At 35.7% G+C, this 18,626-nt stretch overlaps 1 protein-coding gene across 3 annotated transcripts in view; it reads right to left on the bottom strand.

Annotated features, from left to right (window-relative positions):
* Window positions 1-18,626, bottom strand: part of TDRD3 (tudor domain containing 3) — a 93,080-nt gene that overhangs the window by 34,800 nt on the left and 39,654 nt on the right. For 2 of the 3 annotated variants that reach the window (XM_059839119.1, XM_059839118.1), the window contains exons 2-9: window positions 16,987-17,071; window positions 13,179-13,244; window positions 9,748-9,908; window positions 7,523-7,664; window positions 2,923-2,994; window positions 2,301-2,450; window positions 1,481-1,621; window positions 385-541 (exon numbers count right to left, since the gene is read on the bottom strand). In XM_059839119.1, the coding sequence (XP_059695102.1) occupies window positions 385-541; window positions 1,481-1,621; window positions 2,301-2,450; window positions 2,923-2,994; window positions 7,523-7,664; window positions 9,748-9,908; window positions 13,179-13,244; window positions 16,987-17,071 (974 nt within the window). Of the gene's footprint in view, window positions 1-384; window positions 542-1,480; window positions 1,622-2,300; window positions 2,451-2,922; window positions 2,995-7,522; window positions 7,665-9,747; window positions 9,909-13,178; window positions 13,245-16,986; window positions 17,072-18,626 lie in introns of those variants that run through there. The other variant, XM_059839120.1, reaches the window with a different exon arrangement.

Here is an 18,626-nt window from a genome sequence, read left to right as displayed (position 1 = left end):
AGTGGACGCTCTGTCCTTGGAAGTGTTCAAGGCCAGGTTGGATGGGGCTCTGAGCAACCTTGTCTAGTGGGTGGCCTCTCTATCTGGGAGGTGGGTGTGAGGGAGGTGGAATAAGATGATCTTTAATGTCCCTTCCAACCCATGTTCTTCGGTGATTCTAGGATACACATTCCCATTTAAGCATCTAACTTCCAATACAAAAATTTAAACAAGAATATAATCCACAGAAGCCTTTATTAGGTATTTGCTTTCAGGTTTGCAATGCATTCTAACTTGCAGGAAGAAAACATGCAAATATGCCCTTCTATAACTACATTAGTAACCCACCATACACAAATTCTTTGGCTTGTAAACAGTTTTAAAGCATCTCTTTGCAAGATTTACCTCTAGGTGGTGGTCCCTGAATGGGTTTCTGTTTACTGTTGTTCAGAAGAAAATTTAATGCTGCCTCTAGGTTGTTACTGTTATCCATAAGTGCCTGCCTCGCTGCTTCTTTGCTAAAACCCATCTCTGTTATGTGTTTTAGAGCCTTCTCATCAACCTGAAATAAAAGGTACAAACAAAAGTAATAAATGCAACACTCTATAAACACACCAGATTTTACATTATTTTTTTCTTTTATTTTTAATTGAAACACTATTTCTTGTTTATTATAAATATTTTAGTTTTATATAAAACCTTTTCATATAAGCTCAAAAGAACCAGGTAATCAAGGGATTTATATACTTTTTTTTTAGTAGTAGGATTTTTAATTCATTAGTTTCCAGTTCTACTACTACAGGCCTTCAAATTCTCCTAGTCTATATGAAAACTAAAAGAAATACCTCAAAATAATATGGATATCAAAACAAGCCACCTGTTCCAATTCGAACCCCTCCAAAGCTTTTGCAGACAACGCAAAACCCAGTTACTTCTTAAAACATGGATAAAACATAATTGGCTAGAGATTTTACAGAAGAAAGCAAAGAAAAGCAAACAATTTACTTGTGCAGAAATGCAGGCTCCATTATTCCAAACTGTATAGAGCATGATGACAAAAAGCCAAAACAGGAATCAAAGAGCGCTAAGTACAGAAAATAACATTGCACCTGCACCAAAATCATACCAGTTACCCATTTACTTCAACAGCTGCCATCAAAAACATTCTTAACTGGAACGCCATGAATATAACACTCTGTCTACAGGTTCAAAAATAGCCATATCAAGACCCTACAAAAAACCTACAAAATCCCAAGCCTAATGGAATCTAACCTCTGAGATACATAAATTTTACTGAATAAATGTTTAGCCCAGAATCACAGTGAAACTCATAACTATCTCAGAAGGATACAAAAGAACCATAAGTACTCCAAGCAGACCTCAAAATAAATTGAAAGGAAAGTCATCATCCCTCAAGGTCTTTTGATCTTTTTCTTGTTATATTTGGGGGTTTGTTTTTAATCTTATACATTCAAGACTCCAATAAAATCTTCCATCTTACCAGTTCTCGGTAGACACCTTCATTCTTCCCCTCTGGTTTTGCTGTCTTCTCTTTCTGGAACAGTTCCCTGTTTCGATTCCCTCCAGCGCTCACACTGAGATTGCTTCTGCTACTACCACCACCTCCTCCAAATGTCTTGGTCTTTAGATAAGCACAAAATAACATTTCAGCAAACAGAAATAATGACAATATTTAGTAAGTAGAAAAAGTAGAAACTTTTGTTGCAGTGGGCTTTTTTGATTATGCTCTGGGTCAAAAAATAAAGCACTAATTTACACACACAGAGAAAGAAATTAATTTATTAGTCACGAATTTTTTTCCCCCTGTGCCTAAATGAGGTTGTAAAAAGGGTATGCAATTCTGGCTGTTACAACTTACTAAGCACTTTGAAAAATAAACTAAAAAGAAGACCGAAGGAGAACATAAAAACCTGACACATTAGAACTAAATTTCCTAGCTATTTTTTCAGACTGAGTTCAGCAAATTATGGGGGTTTTGGGAATGAAAAAAAAAAGACGAAAATTGATAACCTGTATTTATTACTTCAATCTTATTAGCAAAATTGTACACCCCTCATATTTAGTAATGGTAGCAAAATCATATCTACAATAAAACATTATGATACATTTACTAGCTTTATTAAAATAAGAACATAGCCATCATTTCAAAAGGACTCTAAGCCTGATTCATCTTTTTAAAGATACAGGAGTGGAATTATACGGAGGCAAACATCAGAAAGCATTTGTCATTTAAGAGATAAATACTTGACAAGAAAAGATCACTCAGAATAAGTGAAACACTGCAACACATGCATTCTAACCTCTTTGCTCTTTGCTACTTCTGCAATAGCAGCTGTTCTCTGCTTTTCAAACTCATCATTGTCCGCAACAGGTTTTACAGTATTTGTCATTTGCAGAGTCTTTCTGCGATCAAGATCTCTGCTATCCACTTGCACATAAGATGCACATTTCTGAAAATGAAAAAGAAATGTTTAATTATTCTTCTACCTGCTCTCATTTGAAAAAACACCCACGAAAGTTTTATTCCATGAGAGTAGCAGACCCTCAGATAAAGAATATGATCATGTAGCTAGACATCATGATGCAATCACAACGATTCTTGGAAATTTGCTGATCCTTGCCAAATTCTTTGGCATTTAAGAAGGGACTGCATAAGTGCCTACACAATCTCACCAGCAAAGTCAAAGGCTCCATACACTAAATAAAGTTAAGTTTGAAAGTGAGAGGGAAAATATTAGTGGAAACTGGCACAACAAAGAGACAGGATTAACACAGTTTTGAGGTTTTTTTAAACAGGCACATTTTTTATATCCAAGGTATCAAGATCTTAAGTGTTTGACAGCCTTTACCTAACTGGAACAAGGTACATAGATATCATAATACAGGTACTTTTAGGAAGCGACACAGATTAGTACACTATACCTGCCCAAAAGGTACAAAAGGAGGAGGGCCACCTTCTGTTCCAATGTTATTCCTATTGTGTTTTGCCAAACTCTGTAAAAGAAAATTGATAATTAATAAATTGCAAACAGAAAAGAGATTATATGATAAATGTCTCTATTTCAGAAAAAATATGAAACTTGCAATATGGGTATTTTCAGCAGAAAAGAAATTTCTTGGGTCACTTAAGTTAAGAAGAGAGTTGGAGAAGAAGCAGAGGAACAAAGAAAATTATGGAATTTTGAATAATTACTAAGGCACATAGAGCACATGTAGAAAATTCAGTTATATACCAAAATCTACACTAATAGAACAAAGCAGAACACAAATAGGCAGCAGATTTTTTTTCATACAATGTCCAATGAAATTGCAGCCAGTAGAGATTGCAAAGGCACACAGCACCTTTAAAAAGGGATTCAGTCTAGAGAAGGGAAGGTTCAGGGGGACCTTATCAATCTGCACAATGGAGACAGGCTCTTTTCAGTGGTGTCCAGTAAGATGACAGAGACAGTGGGCAGAAACTGAAAATAGGACATTCCCTCCATCACAAAACACTTTTTTGACTATGAAGGTGACTGAGACAGGGAGGCTGTGGAGTCCCCATCCTTAAAGATACCCAAAAGCTGTCAGGACAGTGTCCTTGATTGAGCCAGATGACCTCCATCCTCAACCATTATGTGAAATTCTTGATCCCATGCATAAGCAAACACAGAAAAGGATTAAGCAGAATTGTACCCTCTGATATAATACAGCAATTCTGTATGCCAAGGCTGTGTAAGTGCTCAGACTGTGATCACCCCCTAAAAACAATCTCCTTTTTGCCACTGCTGGAAACAAAATGCTGTGCTACTAAGAAAAAAAAGAACAGGTACTCAATGCTGTTAAAATGCACCAAAATTGCATTTCCTATAATGTATCTCTTTTATCAGCTTCATTTCTCACTGTCCTTTTCGCCCAACGGACATTCATGCATGACTACATACAATCTGTGTTGTCAGAGACAGCCTCAATCACTTAAGGCCATATATGACATTTACCTATATATTTATTACCCTGATGTAGAATTGATTTAAATCCATCATGTGAGAAATGGAGTATAAACACAAAAATGCTTTAGGCCACTATGTTATCAGAGAATTTCTTAAACTAAGTAATAGATTAATTTAGCTAATACATACCCAAATTAAAGCTTTTGGCCCACCCCTTTCAAGTTAACTACTTTTATTCAGAAGCCAAAGACTGCTTTCCAAATCATTTATAGCTATTAATTCCTTTCAAGGTTGAAGAAAAAGAATAATCTTTTTTCTCATACCTTAGAGCAAGAAACACTGATAAAGTATTCAATAAACTATTCAAAAAAAGAACTTAGAAGTGCAGAAATCATAAAATTTTTGTGCTTTAGTTTCAACCAGTTCACTTAAAATTCTGCCTTAGAAATACGAGCCAGCCAAGGGCTAAGCACTGCAGCATGCTCACATCCCTGTACCTATTAACTGAAGCAGAAGGTACAACAAAGATTTCATGGCCAAGCCACTTCACTTCCTCAGAGCAGGCACTCCAGGTGCAATAAACCTGCACTTATTCTGGGATTTCTATTTTTTCACTTGTTTGTTTGTACCTAGAGAAATGCAGGCAATTTTGGAATGAACTGCCATACTGAATCAGATTATAATTAAAAGAAATTATTATAGGCTAGACAAGAACTCAAGCATCGGGTTAATTCCTCATGTCCTATAATCAGGAAGAGTAAGCTGAATTTACACTTTTTTCTCTTTTTCCCAAATAAGAATCAAGAAATCACATAGAAGAAAAACACTGTTCCAATCTACTGCTCAAATGTGCAACTGGGCAAATGGCAAAAATGCCCTTATACACTGACTGGCTATTTACCAGCATTTACCTACATGAATTACCATCAGTAGATGGTGTCTTGGTATTTTGTTTAATAGCAATGCAAAATACTCTTCCCTCATAAGAAGGGTACCAGCAATATCATGCATATACTGATCCTTCATGTTTGGAACACCAGTCTTAATCAGAACATGAGGAACACCACAAAGCAATAATTATTTGGAACTGTATTTTTTCTTAAAGATGTTCATGACACTTTACCTTATACTTCCAAATAGTCTAGAAAAGCAAATGTCACAGTAATAGTCTCATTTACACTCCTTCCTCTTTTATTTACTGTCTCTTAAATAGGGACACTTAAAATGACCTGAAATTTCCAGGCAAGAATTTACCTTATGATAAAATTGAATCTACAAGGAAGAGCACATTTATTCCTCATGCAGTGTGGTAATACTGCATTCACTCCACATATGCTACATTGTATTAGGAGTCTTTTATTACTAAAACTCGATTCCCCCGAAAGCAATTTCAAACACTGCTATGAATGGAGCAAAACAGTAATATAATTGAACAAGTAGAAGCTGACAAGTAGGTGCAAGGGCAATACCTTAAGACAGAATAGACAACTTTTATTCTAAAGTTTCATGTTATTTGGCTTAATAACACTAACTTTATAAGTGTAAAACCCTTATTTCATCATCTACAGAGGAAGCCAAATTAATACATCTTAGACTTCCTAGTGGAGAGAAAATAAAAACCAGCCATCAAAAATAAAAAACTAGCTTCAAAACAAGTAATTTGAAATGGTTTCACAAATAAAAGTTTCATGTCTTTTTATGCAACACAATTCAGCATTTTATTTAAGCTTCCATGTCAAGATTAGACAATGAGTGGCAATGTCCTTATCACCTCTTAGATATTTTAGCAATTATGCTTATTTGTCAGCTGTACTCTTCTACAAACCCTTCTGAAAAGGATTGAAGCATCGAGTTCATAGGGAAACTGCTACCATGTAGAATCTGGCTTCTACAGATTTGTTTGAGCCCTATCTGTCTAGCTGTCAGTCTGAATATAGAATTGGAACTACAATTTCCAGTGGTCATGGTTCACCTGTTCAAACTGACTTGTCACCCACAGCTTTTCTGACATGGCTACGTTCATGTACTGTGAGCTGGTCAACAAGAAAAAGGAAATACTCTGGCAAACTCCAAAAGTTTGAGAACCTTAACTATTGCAGCAGGCAATAGTTAACTTTCTGTATCTTACCAGAGCAAATCAGTGACAGCTACCACTCTGTCACACATATTGCATACAGCCAAGAGAGCTGGCTAACAAGTGCTAAAAGTTGTCGTCAGCAGCACGCCTTTGGTTATAAAATGCTTTGCTTTTTTTATTTATGTAAATAGAGTCTGTTCCAAGTTATTTATTGATACTGATTTCAAAAACCAGCATAAGCAAAGTATATTTACTTAGTATAAAGCAAAATTTATCTGTTGAAGTCCAGGTAGAAGAAATATGAAAACAGACTGTCCAAAATATCACAAAGAAAGCAAACCAGTTCTATTCTTGCCTTGTGAATTCTTAAGAAAGTGTTAGCTCTGTGTTCTCTCTTCTGCACCATCTACCTTCTTTAACTGAAGAAAGAACTCACAAGACTTAATGCTAAGTAAGAATAAAAATCATAAAATGGGATGGTTCTGCCAGAACCTTCTTTATTTTGAAAGCTTCATTTAAAACCAGGAATGCTTTTGTATTTTAAAAAAACCCTTATTTTTAGCTATAAAGGCTGAAGGATGACAAACAGAATCTACTAGAATGTGTAACTCTAAAATTCAAATTAATTTTGGCTCAGTTTGCTGGAATCTATTAAGTTCACCAAAGAAGGCTAGCTCTAACAAAAATTACTGAGCCAAACTTAGCAGGAACAACAATAAAATGAGTACTTCACACAGAATTAACCATCTTGTTCATAAGCAGCTACTCTGTCACAGAGATGTGGATGCAAAAATACAGAGATATGCATGGTTGTAGTAGCAATAGCTAATCTGGCAAATATTTGGGACTAATGGTAGTAGGGTTACAGCTCCTGCCCTAGGACCTTCCACCTATTTGTGAGAAAATCTATGAAAAAATATTACTGCAGCTACTTTGTTCTACTGGGACAGAAACCAAAGTAAAGGAGCTTACACATATTTATGCCTTGTTGGAAGAATTTTAAATCTCCAATTTGACTTTGTAAACAAAATTTACCTAAAGTACTGATGAAATTTGGAGTACAGGGCTCATTCCAAAGGTTACCAACTTCAAGGCTTTCTGTACACTTATTCTATTATTTTTGCCTCAAAAAGACACAGTCTGCAGACAGTAACTGTAAAAGGCAGAACTCCACAGTATTTTGGTACCAAACACAATGTTTAAGAAAGCCATTACTATTTACCAACATAATACCACCCATGACTTCTTACCAACATAAATTTTAATATATTTGATTAATATTTCAATCCCTGCAGAAAGGAATCAGTTCCTATACAGAGATCACTTGTAATTTTTTCATTTGCAACATTATACATAAGACGTATTTGAATATTTTTGGCTGCAGCCCTAAAATTATTTGGACAGTACAGTTCTAAAAGCTTATTATACAAAAGTTCACAGTCAACAGAATAAGCTTGACATTTTTAAATATAATATGCAACTTGTAAGACAAGCATTTCCAGTGGTGTTACCTCACCCTTTGTAATTCCCACTTTTCTATAAGATGCTCCACTTCACCTCCAAGAACTGCTGTGTTACTGTCATCCAACAGCAAGAATCCATTTCTCACTTCAACAATTCCTGAAAGTCTAATTTTTGTTCCAGGTGGAGTGTTCAGGCTAGAGGTAGAAACAAAGTAAAAAAATTCAAATAGATTTATTAATATTCTGTCAGAGAAACATATAAAAAACTACTCTTATTATAATTCCAACATTTTCATATGCCATAATAAAAAATTAGCATCAAAAAGCACAGTAATTTTCAATAGCTTTATTGAAACACTTCCCACCCATTATAAAAAATGCCACACTGCAAATTAGATTCTAACAGAGATGAATACTGGCAAATTGTCTGTTTGGTTAATGTTTAATTTCACAATACTGAACTAAGGTTATGATTTGTTTCAATTATCACATGATATTCTTAAACAACTGATTTGAGGCAGGTTTTTCATATTTACAGTTAAGAGTGGATTTCCAAATAGTTAATCATCTCATTTTTTAGACATTTAACTTAGTAGACACATAGAGTGGTTAGGAAAGACCCTTTCTACACATTGCTAAGAGCTAGGAGTATACTAGAATAAATATAAAAACATGCATCTCATAGAGCTTCTTCTCTCACTACTCTATAATTTTAAAACATATGAATCCTTTCTATCACCAGCTCCCACATGGAGCCACCTTACCTTCTTCTCATGTGAATTTACTCTAGGAAAAGAAACAGCAGAAGCATAAAAGAATCCTGTACTTCCAACATGTAATTGAAAGATATGACAAGCAGTGCAATCTGGAAAGTGCTTCTTCTTGTGAGAAACAGGACACAGCCAGTCAAAACCTTTCAACTGAGAGACAGCAATCTCTTTAAAATATACTAAAGCTACTATTGCAATCACAGGCCCACACCACAGGGTGAGGAAAATTCAAAATGGAGTCAGGCAATTACAGTACCAGTGCCATTTAACCATAGCAATGTTAATGGATTTTTGGATTGTTCTGATAAAGGCAAAAAAATGGACAATCAGAAAACAGACATGAAAGAAATACTGAAGAAAAAATAAAAATGAAGCAAGGGGAAAAGGGGTAAATGGAAACTATAGTCATGAAAAACCTATAATATAAAATTGTGATTTTTATTTATTTTAAGTAACACTATATACTGAAACAGGATATTATTGCAGATTAAGAGTCAAACATCAGACCTGAAAAAATTACATATACCACAAACTAAATCTTTAAATGTTATGCAAAAAAAAGCATTCACAACATTACTAGAGTGATGAGTTCTCTAACATTTTTGAGATTTTATTAAAAAGCTTTCAAATTATGTCTTTTACTGGGTATTCATCTTCAAACATTTTGTGATCTAGAATCTACTTACACAAGAGTCTATTTGCCTTCCTTTATTGCTCTCTTTATATTCGCATTGGAATATGATATTCCAAGTTCTGCTGGCTCAAGCTAAAATTAAAATATCATTAAATGTTCTGACAGCATCACTCTAAACTGCAAGCTAGCTCCTGCTCAGAAGGAACAGTTTAACACTTAAAGATGACATTCAAAAATTAAGTATATATCTATATCTAACTGCTGCAGCTAGCAGAGAAAGACAGAAGAAGGGTTTTTTTTTTTAAACCAAAGTTACCTGAACTAGAAGAGTGCAGAGCACACCATGACTCTGCAGACTAAACACCAGAGATTCTTTTTACCACCTCTATAACCAAACACAAAAAACATTGCCATGTTCATCAGTAATCACCTTTCCTACCCTTCAGTTTAAACTGAAGAAATATCCAAGTTAAAGACCAGCCCATGGTTAAGCAGCATTAGTTGCACTGGGTTAGGAGCGTCAAGCCTATGGCAGTCTTGCTACAAGGGTAAGGCAAAACATCTGCTACTACTGAAAATTGGGAATTTCACCCAAGTTTGCACACAACCCAAAAATGCTGTGTGTTATGAAACTACAACTCAGTAGATGGCTGCAAAAATCCACTTTCTTCCATTATGTAGTTCAGCACAAACAGAACTTTAATTTACATTCATATGTACCTTTGCATGCTGAATTTAAATTTCTCCTTTATATATAAATCCAAAAAGGAAGCCTCTTTTGCAGAGCAATATTTTCATAAATTACTAAGGACACTTCCATTATTTCAAGGAAATTTAAGTAGCAAAGGAAAACATGGAGAAGTAAGCTGTTCACCTTATTTTTGACATGCTACTGTATTCTATAGCTGTGCAGCTTGTGTGTCCATCAGTCATCTGTAAACGCAACATTCTGGGAGCAGCCTGAGATTCTTCATTATCCTTTGGTGCAGCAACATTGCGAATTTTCTGTATTTGCAGGACACATGGTCCTTCCAGCTAGATAAGTCAAACAGAAAAGACAAAATTGTTAGCACTGTTAAGCAAACACACTGCAATATCTAGACGTACCAACAGATGCCCCCAGGCAAAGAAAAGTGTAATTTGATCAGGCAGTCATGTTGAATTTCTATCACTCATGCACTCTGTGTTCTAAAACACGATAAAAATGGGTTTTACAGAGAAACAGATGTGATGCTTCACAAATCTCTGAGATACCGATTACAAAATAAAAGTGAGTGAAAACAGTGTAGGAGGCAAACAAACAAAAACACAGATACTGTCACTTCAAACATAGCATGGAGTCCAGATAAGATTTCACTGCAGGGTGTCACTGAAAAAGTCTTCTAAAGAACAAAAAAAACAGCTTAGAAAACTCTCTGGCTGGATCAGGAGGAAATTTCAAGTACAACTGCTTTGTAAATTCCAACCAGAAATATAGCTTCCTTGAACAATGGTCCAAGCAAAACATAACAAACTGAAGAGACATTACTTGTCTACTGATTACATAAAACTAGATACCCTACTAGACGCACCATAATCCATGTTACAAACAATAAAAATTATAACTAAAAATAACCAAACAAAAACAAACAAACAGCAACAAAAAAAACACCAAAAAAAACCCAAAAAACGCCACCGCAAACAAAAAGCACCAAAATAAAGCAAAATAAATCCACCTGAAAAATCCAAGCCCAAATCAATAAGCTCAACCATTTACCACATTTCAGCTATAGCTAAGTCATTTTAATTTCTTTGAAAAAAAAAAAAAATGTCTGTGGCTGCTCAACTGATCTCTAGCTGCTTAAGGACAGCAAAAAGATGAAAAAGTGCACAGTTCATCAGCTTCTAACCTTGAAGAAACAGAATAAGTAGCCAGAAGAACACAAAATGAGCAGATAACCAGTAGGTAAGTATATATAAAAAGAAGAGAGATTAATAAATAAGAGAACAGGAGCACAGTAGCTTTACTATGATGGCAGTAGGAGATCTGATGCAGCAAACACTCTCACTGAAAGAGGCTTTTTTAAATGCAAATCAGTTTTAAATGGAACCACAAATCTGACCATAATTCTGAAAAAAAAAATTCAAAAGGCTGTAGGAAACAAAAATCCACAATCAAAAAAACAATGAAACAGAAATGGGAAAGCATATGAGTAACGTTTAACAGGTATTAAATTGCTGGCACCTTATGTTTTCAACTGTTTACCATCAATTTGCCAGTACTCAGAAAGGAACTCTGAGATCACAACCTTAATCCCTTCTGAATTCTTCTTCTGCAGCTAATGTAATGACACAAGTTCTCAAAAGAAAACCAATAACACCTTAAATGTAACAGCTATTAAATTATATTTTGTAACTTTATAGTCTTCTTTGCACTTCAATTCCTTCAAAAATACTTAAAGGCTCTCTACGGTGTATAGTCACCTAGACAGAAATGGAAGGATCCAGTTTTCCCAAATCCTATGCAAATGTGGCCATCTTGTGGTTAATGCTGGTAATATTGATTTTTTTCTAACCCATACAAAACACAGATATTGAATGAATGAGTGAAATAGCTCTGTGTATTTATGACTGAAGGTGAAGATAACCATCTATAGTGGTCAAATACCCATGTTTTGTACTAGGACTCTCCCAGCTTTTATGCAACTATTTGTCTATTATAGAATAGGCATAAAAAGTTATTTTTTAAATAAATAAAGTTATATTCTATGCCAGACAGAAATACAACATAGGTTCTCAAGATATAAATAAATAATACTGATATTAGTCTTGGCTGAGAGGAAGAATAGTAGCACATAATTTTTATTTTTAACTGAAACATTTCTGAACAACGAATTACTACTTTCTATGGAGAGATTATACTAAGAAGTTGTTCCTCTCCCATAAAGCAAATTTATTTTTTTGTAAAGACATAGCTCTATAACATAATGTATTTGCAGACATTGAAAGCTAAACAGCAGCACTGATTAAGGAGTCAGATTCGCCTTATTTGACTCAAAAAAAGGAAATTACTGTTAAGAAAGCAAAGATTCAGCACACTATCTAATAGCTTAAGCTAAAAATTATAAATAGGAGTCCTTCTCAAGCAGATTTTTTTCTGTGTAATTCTTCCCAAAACATGAAGGATTATCACCCTCCAGGAAATGGCTTGCAAGTGTCTGGTTTGGATTTTTTTTAGAATAATTTTCTAAAGATCTATGGATATAGATAAAGTTAATAAAACTCTTCCCATAAAGTTGGTTTAGTAAGTAATATGCTGCATGCACTGACTGCTGCCTAGCTAATAACTATGATCCTGCAATGGACTCTCTCTCAAGTGTGCTTTGCATAAATGGCAATAATGTTTGTGCTTTTTTTCTTGTAGAAATCTGTGCTTGCAGCAGTGACTACTCCATTTAGACAAGAAAATAAACAAATCCAAACAGCTCTTAGCAGCCTCTCTCATCAATCAATCTGGCTTTCTTAAAACAAACCCACCTTAACTCACCGCTATCTGAATTTCAACAGTAAAGAAATATGTTTCCCCAGAACTTTCACATCAGTGATAGACTGCCATTTGTCATTGACTGATATTTGAAGTAAAGAATTGAAGTGAGAATCACTGCTAGATTTAAAATAAAATTCCTTCATTTACCCATCTCTGAATCACATGTAAGGAACAAAACAGGAAGGGTATACAGAAGGGGACAAATTTCATTTTTACCTTAACACACAACATGCATTAAAATCTAGCACACCAAAGTTTCAAGTACAATACTCTTTTCTAACACAAAACGTTACCCCATCTAACATGTTTTATCCAGGACTTGTGGGATACACAACCATAGGAAAATTACATTAAGTGCACAGCTATAGCCATGGATGTCAGCAGGCAAGTACCCAGCATTAACATGTATCTCTGTGTATCAGAATCAAACCACTACTTTGATTTATTTCTGACCTGTTTTGCTGCCCTCTCAGGATAATGAGGGGAAAAAATGTAGTTCTGATACAATGTCAAGACCAAACAAGTTAAATGACTTTCCAGCAACAAATGAAGTTGCCAGGATAGTTCAGAATTTCACTTAATCATTTCAAAGTTGTGTAATAAAATCCAGAAAGTTCTCTTTTACGGAGCTTATGTTAATATTTTTTCACTATAATAGATTCAAATATTGGGGGTTTTTGTATGTGAAGCAATGACAAAACCAGACTAATGTGCCACAGAAGGTTGTCATAACACAGAAATCACAGAATACAGAAAAGTAAAGTAAAAATATTGTCTACCTTTTCCACCTTTCCACCATTGATGTCACTGGGGAGGAATTTCTTGCCAATCGTTCTTAAATCTGTCTGAAATGATTACAGAAGACAAGACAATATTAACTTAAAATATGCACTAAAAAAAAAGAAAAAAGAAAAAAAAGCCCCATAAAATAGGAGTTAAAACATCATTTTTTCCATGACAACTATTTATTCAACAGAAATCCACTCCTTTGTGTGAAAAAAAATTCAATAACTCAAGAGTTTACATAAGAAATCCTTTTGCTTTTCAAATTATATTCCTGTTTTAATTACACTTTCAACATTGATTAAAATGCTTTTAAATAAACAAAACCGAATGGCTATGCAATGGTTAATGGTTAAACATAACCGTGAGGTTTCATAGAGGTAAAGCATCCATCTTTGCTCTCCATCAGGCACTTAGAGAAAAGTATTTTCAGTTCCTGTCTTTTTACATGCACAAATTCTTATTATGATCATAAACAACTCTTTCAAAAGAAAATGTGCTAAATGTAATTATTACAAGAACTTGAACAGTATTTTGCCATTAATATATGTCAATAGGCTACTGTTCTGGCACCCTGATCTAAAACTGAGCAGGACTGTATTTTAGTATTCGAAATATTGTAAACAATTGGTTTATTCTGGATTTCAGTGAGAAACACTGGTAAATTACAAATTAGAAAACAATCATAAGAATGCACTTTTAACATATTTACTGAGTATATAGAGGAAATAAATGCCCAATCCTCTCTCTGTTGCACAAGATAGCCAGGTAACAACAAGGAAGCACATTCAGTTTTTCAATTTGAGAAAATCTGAGTTTTTCACAACTGGGAAAATTCATCTGTCAGTTGTGTGTCTCTGAATAGCACACAGGCTCCTATAAATGGCTCCTGCATGTTCCATATCTGTACCATAGAATCATTCCAGAATGGTTTGGGTTGAAAGGGACCTTAACATCTAATTCCAACTCCCCTCCTATGGGCAGGGTACACCTTCCACTAAGACAATGTTGCTCAGAGCCCATGATCCTTAAACACTTCCAGGGATGGGGCATCCATGACTTCTCTGAGCAATCTATTCCAGTGCCTCACCACCCACACAGTAAACAGCCTAAACCTACTCTCAGATTGAAGCCATTCCCCCTTGTTCTTTCACTACATGTCCTCGTAAGAAGTCTGTCTCTCCATCTCTCTCATAAGCTTCCTTCAGACACTGGAAAGCCACAATTAGGTCACCCCGAAACATTTTCAGGCTGAACCATCCCAAGCCTTTACTCACAGGAGAGCTGGTCCATCTCTCTGATCATCCTGGTGTCCCTCCTCTAGACTTGGCATAACAGGTTCATATCCTTTCTGCACTGGGGACCCCAGAGCTTAGAGCAGCACTGCAGGTGGAGTCCCACCAGAGCAGAGGGGCAGAATCCCCTCACTGGCCCTGCTGCCCACACTGCTTTGGATGCTGCCCAGGACACATTTGGCTTTCTGTTCCGGGCTGTGAGTGCCCATGGCTGGGTCACGTCCAGCTTCTCATCCAGCAGCACCCCCAAGTCCTTCTCAGCAGGGCTGCTCTCCATCTGTGCATCCCCAGCCTGTGCTGATACTGGTGCCTGCCCCAACGGAGGAGCAGCACCTTGCACTTGGTCCTGTTAAATCTCACGAGATTCCCATGCATCCACTTCTCAAGCTTATCCAGGTCCCTCTGGACGGCATCCTGTCCTTCAGGTGTGTCTACTGCACCACTCAGCTTGATGTCATCTGAAAATTTGCTGAGGGTGTACTTGGACACTTCATCTATCATTAATGAAGATGGTCAGTGACACTGGTCCCAATACAGATCCCTGAGGGACACCACTTGTCACTGATGCCCATTGGGACTCTGAGCCATTGACCACTACCTTCTGGATGGGACTGTCCAACTACTTTCTTATTGCCTCTAACAGTCCACTCATTAAATCCATCTTTCCCCAGTTTAGAAAGAAGGATATTCTCAAGGACTGTGTCAAAGGCTTTACCAAAGGCCAGATAAATGACATCTGTAGCCCTTCCCTTGTCCACTGATGCAGTCACCCCATCACAGAAAGCTACTGGGCTGTGCAGGCAGAACTTGCCCTTGCTGAAATCTCCAGCTTCACATCAGAGTAGTGGGAGGGGTAGAGAACTTTAACAAACACTTCTTAAGTTCTTAGACAAAAACATTTGAAGGACTGAAGATACACTTATGTCTACTTCATACTTATTTAAGCAATTCAAACACACACACTCAAAAAAGGTAAAAAAGGTCAGCTGACTTCTGAATTTCTTCTGCCTGAAAGGTGCCTCTAGCAGTCAGGGAAGAATTTTTAAGAAGTGGAACATAAATTCACTGTTATCCTGCCATTAAAGACACACTGCTGCCCTCTACTTACTCAACAGACAAGTTAATCTTCTGGGCACAAAAAGAACTAACTTAATGATTAAAAGTGATAAGCCATTAATTCTGGCTTTGGAGTAATTGTGCAACTTTTCTAGTTTATTTTTATTATCTATTAAATAAACCTGGAATACCAACACAGTCACAAATGATCATGTCAGTACTCATTCCAGCATACTACATGCAGGGTAGTACCCAGCAACTCACAAATACTTTATTTGGGTTTTGTATAAAGCAGCAATGCATTCTCAAATTATATGGACATGCTGCTCTGTTCCAGGAATCAAATGCTTCCCTTCTGCTTGTTTTGCATTATATTCTTTGCATCTCTGCATTATAATTTTGCTTTAATTCTTCTCGTATTCCTTACAGGAACTGGTGCCTGCATGCATGAGTCACTGAACACATGCTTTAAAGAATATGTGAAAGGAGCAGAGGGGACCCTCTTTTTCAGAGAATCATCTAAAACCATCTAGTGATTAAATCTGGAGGGTGGACAAAATAATCCCCAACAACTCTCACACAATTTCATTATTTTATTATTTCTAATTTCATCAAAGAAGAATACTTCTCTTAAGCACTCGACTACATTGTTTTCCCCCTTGAAACTACATGTAGTTCTTACAAAATTTATATTAAACCAAATAACGTACAGTTTATATTAAACCATTTAAAACATCTGAGCATGGATTTGATAAAATATGTTTAAAGAAAATAGCAAATACATGAACTAAGAAAGGCAGCAGACTTATTAATGTTTACCAACAATGTATATACTAGAATTCTGAAAAACAGGGATTTACATGCACACTTTTCTCATATCCTTAAAAATATTATGGTATATTGCTTTGAAGATGTTGCTCTATCTTGTACATTCCTTGTTAATTTTTTGCCAAAATTATGAGTACTAATCCAGATTTCTATAGTAAAGAAAAAAAACCCAGGTTTTAGTTACATAAATATGTAGACAACACTGGATATGTAGTCTGAATGTGCTTTAAGGAGTATCATGTCCACAAGTCAAAGTAAGGGTGTTTTACTCATCCCAACAATCTTATACTAAAATTTCATACTCATGTCATTACATAGCACAGCTGGTTGTATTACTGCTTGTAGTTGGACTTTAGTTTTACATTTCATAAACAAAAAAAATATTTTCCTACAGCTAAATCTGTTCATTTTTTCTCCTACATATTTTGCAGTTTGGAATAGATGTTCCTTCCAAATACAACTCACAATTCATACAGGCAAGGAGAAAGGTAAGTACTCTGTCCTTTACATAAATCACACTGACAATAGCACACTTAATTAGACACACAAACCTATATTTGAGTCATTACACATAACATTTTTCGCATGATTTCTCAGAAAAAACATTTTCACTACCATAACTTACATTAAGGGCAACTAGGATAATATCATTTGTATCAACTTTTTCAGATGAACTTAAGCAAGCTTCAATTCCTTCATCTGAAAGACACCTGTTAAAGAAAAAAAATAGAATATCACAAGCTGTATCAATGAGACAAACATTTCTTCTGTCTATGAGATTGTCTTTAGTTCCTATCTTTTGTACTGGTGAAGAATAGATGCAAAAATACATTAAAAAATTACTTAATGTATGTAATTTCCTTACACGGATGGTGGTAGCGCAGGATCAGTATCTTTCTGCAAAAATTCTGTAAGTATACAATAAGTTTTGCACACCACATTTGGAATTGATTACCTCAATCCATTTTAAAGGGCTGACCTATTCTAACTTTCAAAAAAAACTTTAAAAAAGGATAATTTTAACTTGAGTGATCAGAAATTGTGACATTTGTTGTTCACTTTGCCTACTCTAACCCATCTGCAGTTCCAGTTTTCAATTTTATGTAGCTGGCAACCTGCCTTCTTCTGCACAGCTCTTCATTTTATTCCAACACATCACAGCAACCATTACATAATTGATAGACACCCAGTCTGAAACACAGTTCTTCCTCAACATTTAAATAACTATTCACCAAGAAATCACCTTTTCCCAATAATAAAAGAATTATTTAAGAAACAAAGAGTAACATACACTAAAAATAAATATTCCTGGGTGCTTCAAGAAATACTTTGTTTTGAAGAAAATAACGTGCACAGTGTGACATACAAACAAGGCAAAAAAATACTTGAAGGGAAGTACGCTAGACAGACCTTTTTGAGTCCAGCCCTGGTGACTTTAGCATTGCCCTTTCCAGTCCTGCCAGTGTTTCAAGACTAATTACTGCTCCCAGCTGTGCTCTAACCCAGACACTTGATGGGATTTATCTGTTCATGTCAGACAATGGAATCTAGCAAATTCTGAGTCTCTAGCCCACCGTCACCAGAAAGAAGAAAAGCCAATAATGAAACAATTCAGATGGCAAAAAAAGCATACATATATCAAGAAGCATAAGAAACAACAATCCTTTTTTTTTTTTTTAATAAAAGACAAATGTTTGAGAAGAATAAGGTGGCAAGATATGTTGCCTTGCATGGGAATATAGGATTTCCCAGCTGAGTAATTCTAAGCTTCAGCACTATGATATGGGAAGATTTGTGCGACTCCTGTGCATTAGCAGCTCTCATTAGCTGGAGTCAGAAGGTAAAGCAGAACAGCATTCCCACTCTGTGCCAGGGGAAACAGATACATTCAGACTATCCTGCTCTTGAGGCTTCAACTGTGGCCTAATTATACCAACAGACTTCCTAGAAAGAGCAGTATCAAACTCTAACAGTTTGCCTTCTGCCATCTTCAGCATAAAACTGAACATAAGTTGAACAGCAGGGGCTGAGGGAGTACAAAATCCATAAGCTGAGTTTTAGACTGTTGGCTAAGTCATGGAAGGATTTTTCTTTTACTGCTCCAAATGCAAATGTAGTCATTCTTCATTCTACTAAAGCTAGAGGGACTGCAATTCTCTTACAGAGTTATTTGAGTCGAGTACTTCAACATAAGCGCAACCATTTTCCAGCAAGAAAAATACATCTTTAAAGAACGAGTAAACAAGAATCTGACCTACAATTAAA

Source organism: Haemorhous mexicanus, chromosome 2 (assembly GCF_027477595.1).
Source record: "Haemorhous mexicanus isolate bHaeMex1 chromosome 2, bHaeMex1.pri, whole genome shotgun sequence".
Taxonomy (NCBI): domain Eukaryota; kingdom Metazoa; phylum Chordata; class Aves; order Passeriformes; family Fringillidae; genus Haemorhous; species Haemorhous mexicanus.
This window is presented reverse-complemented; position numbering and strand designations above follow the sequence as displayed.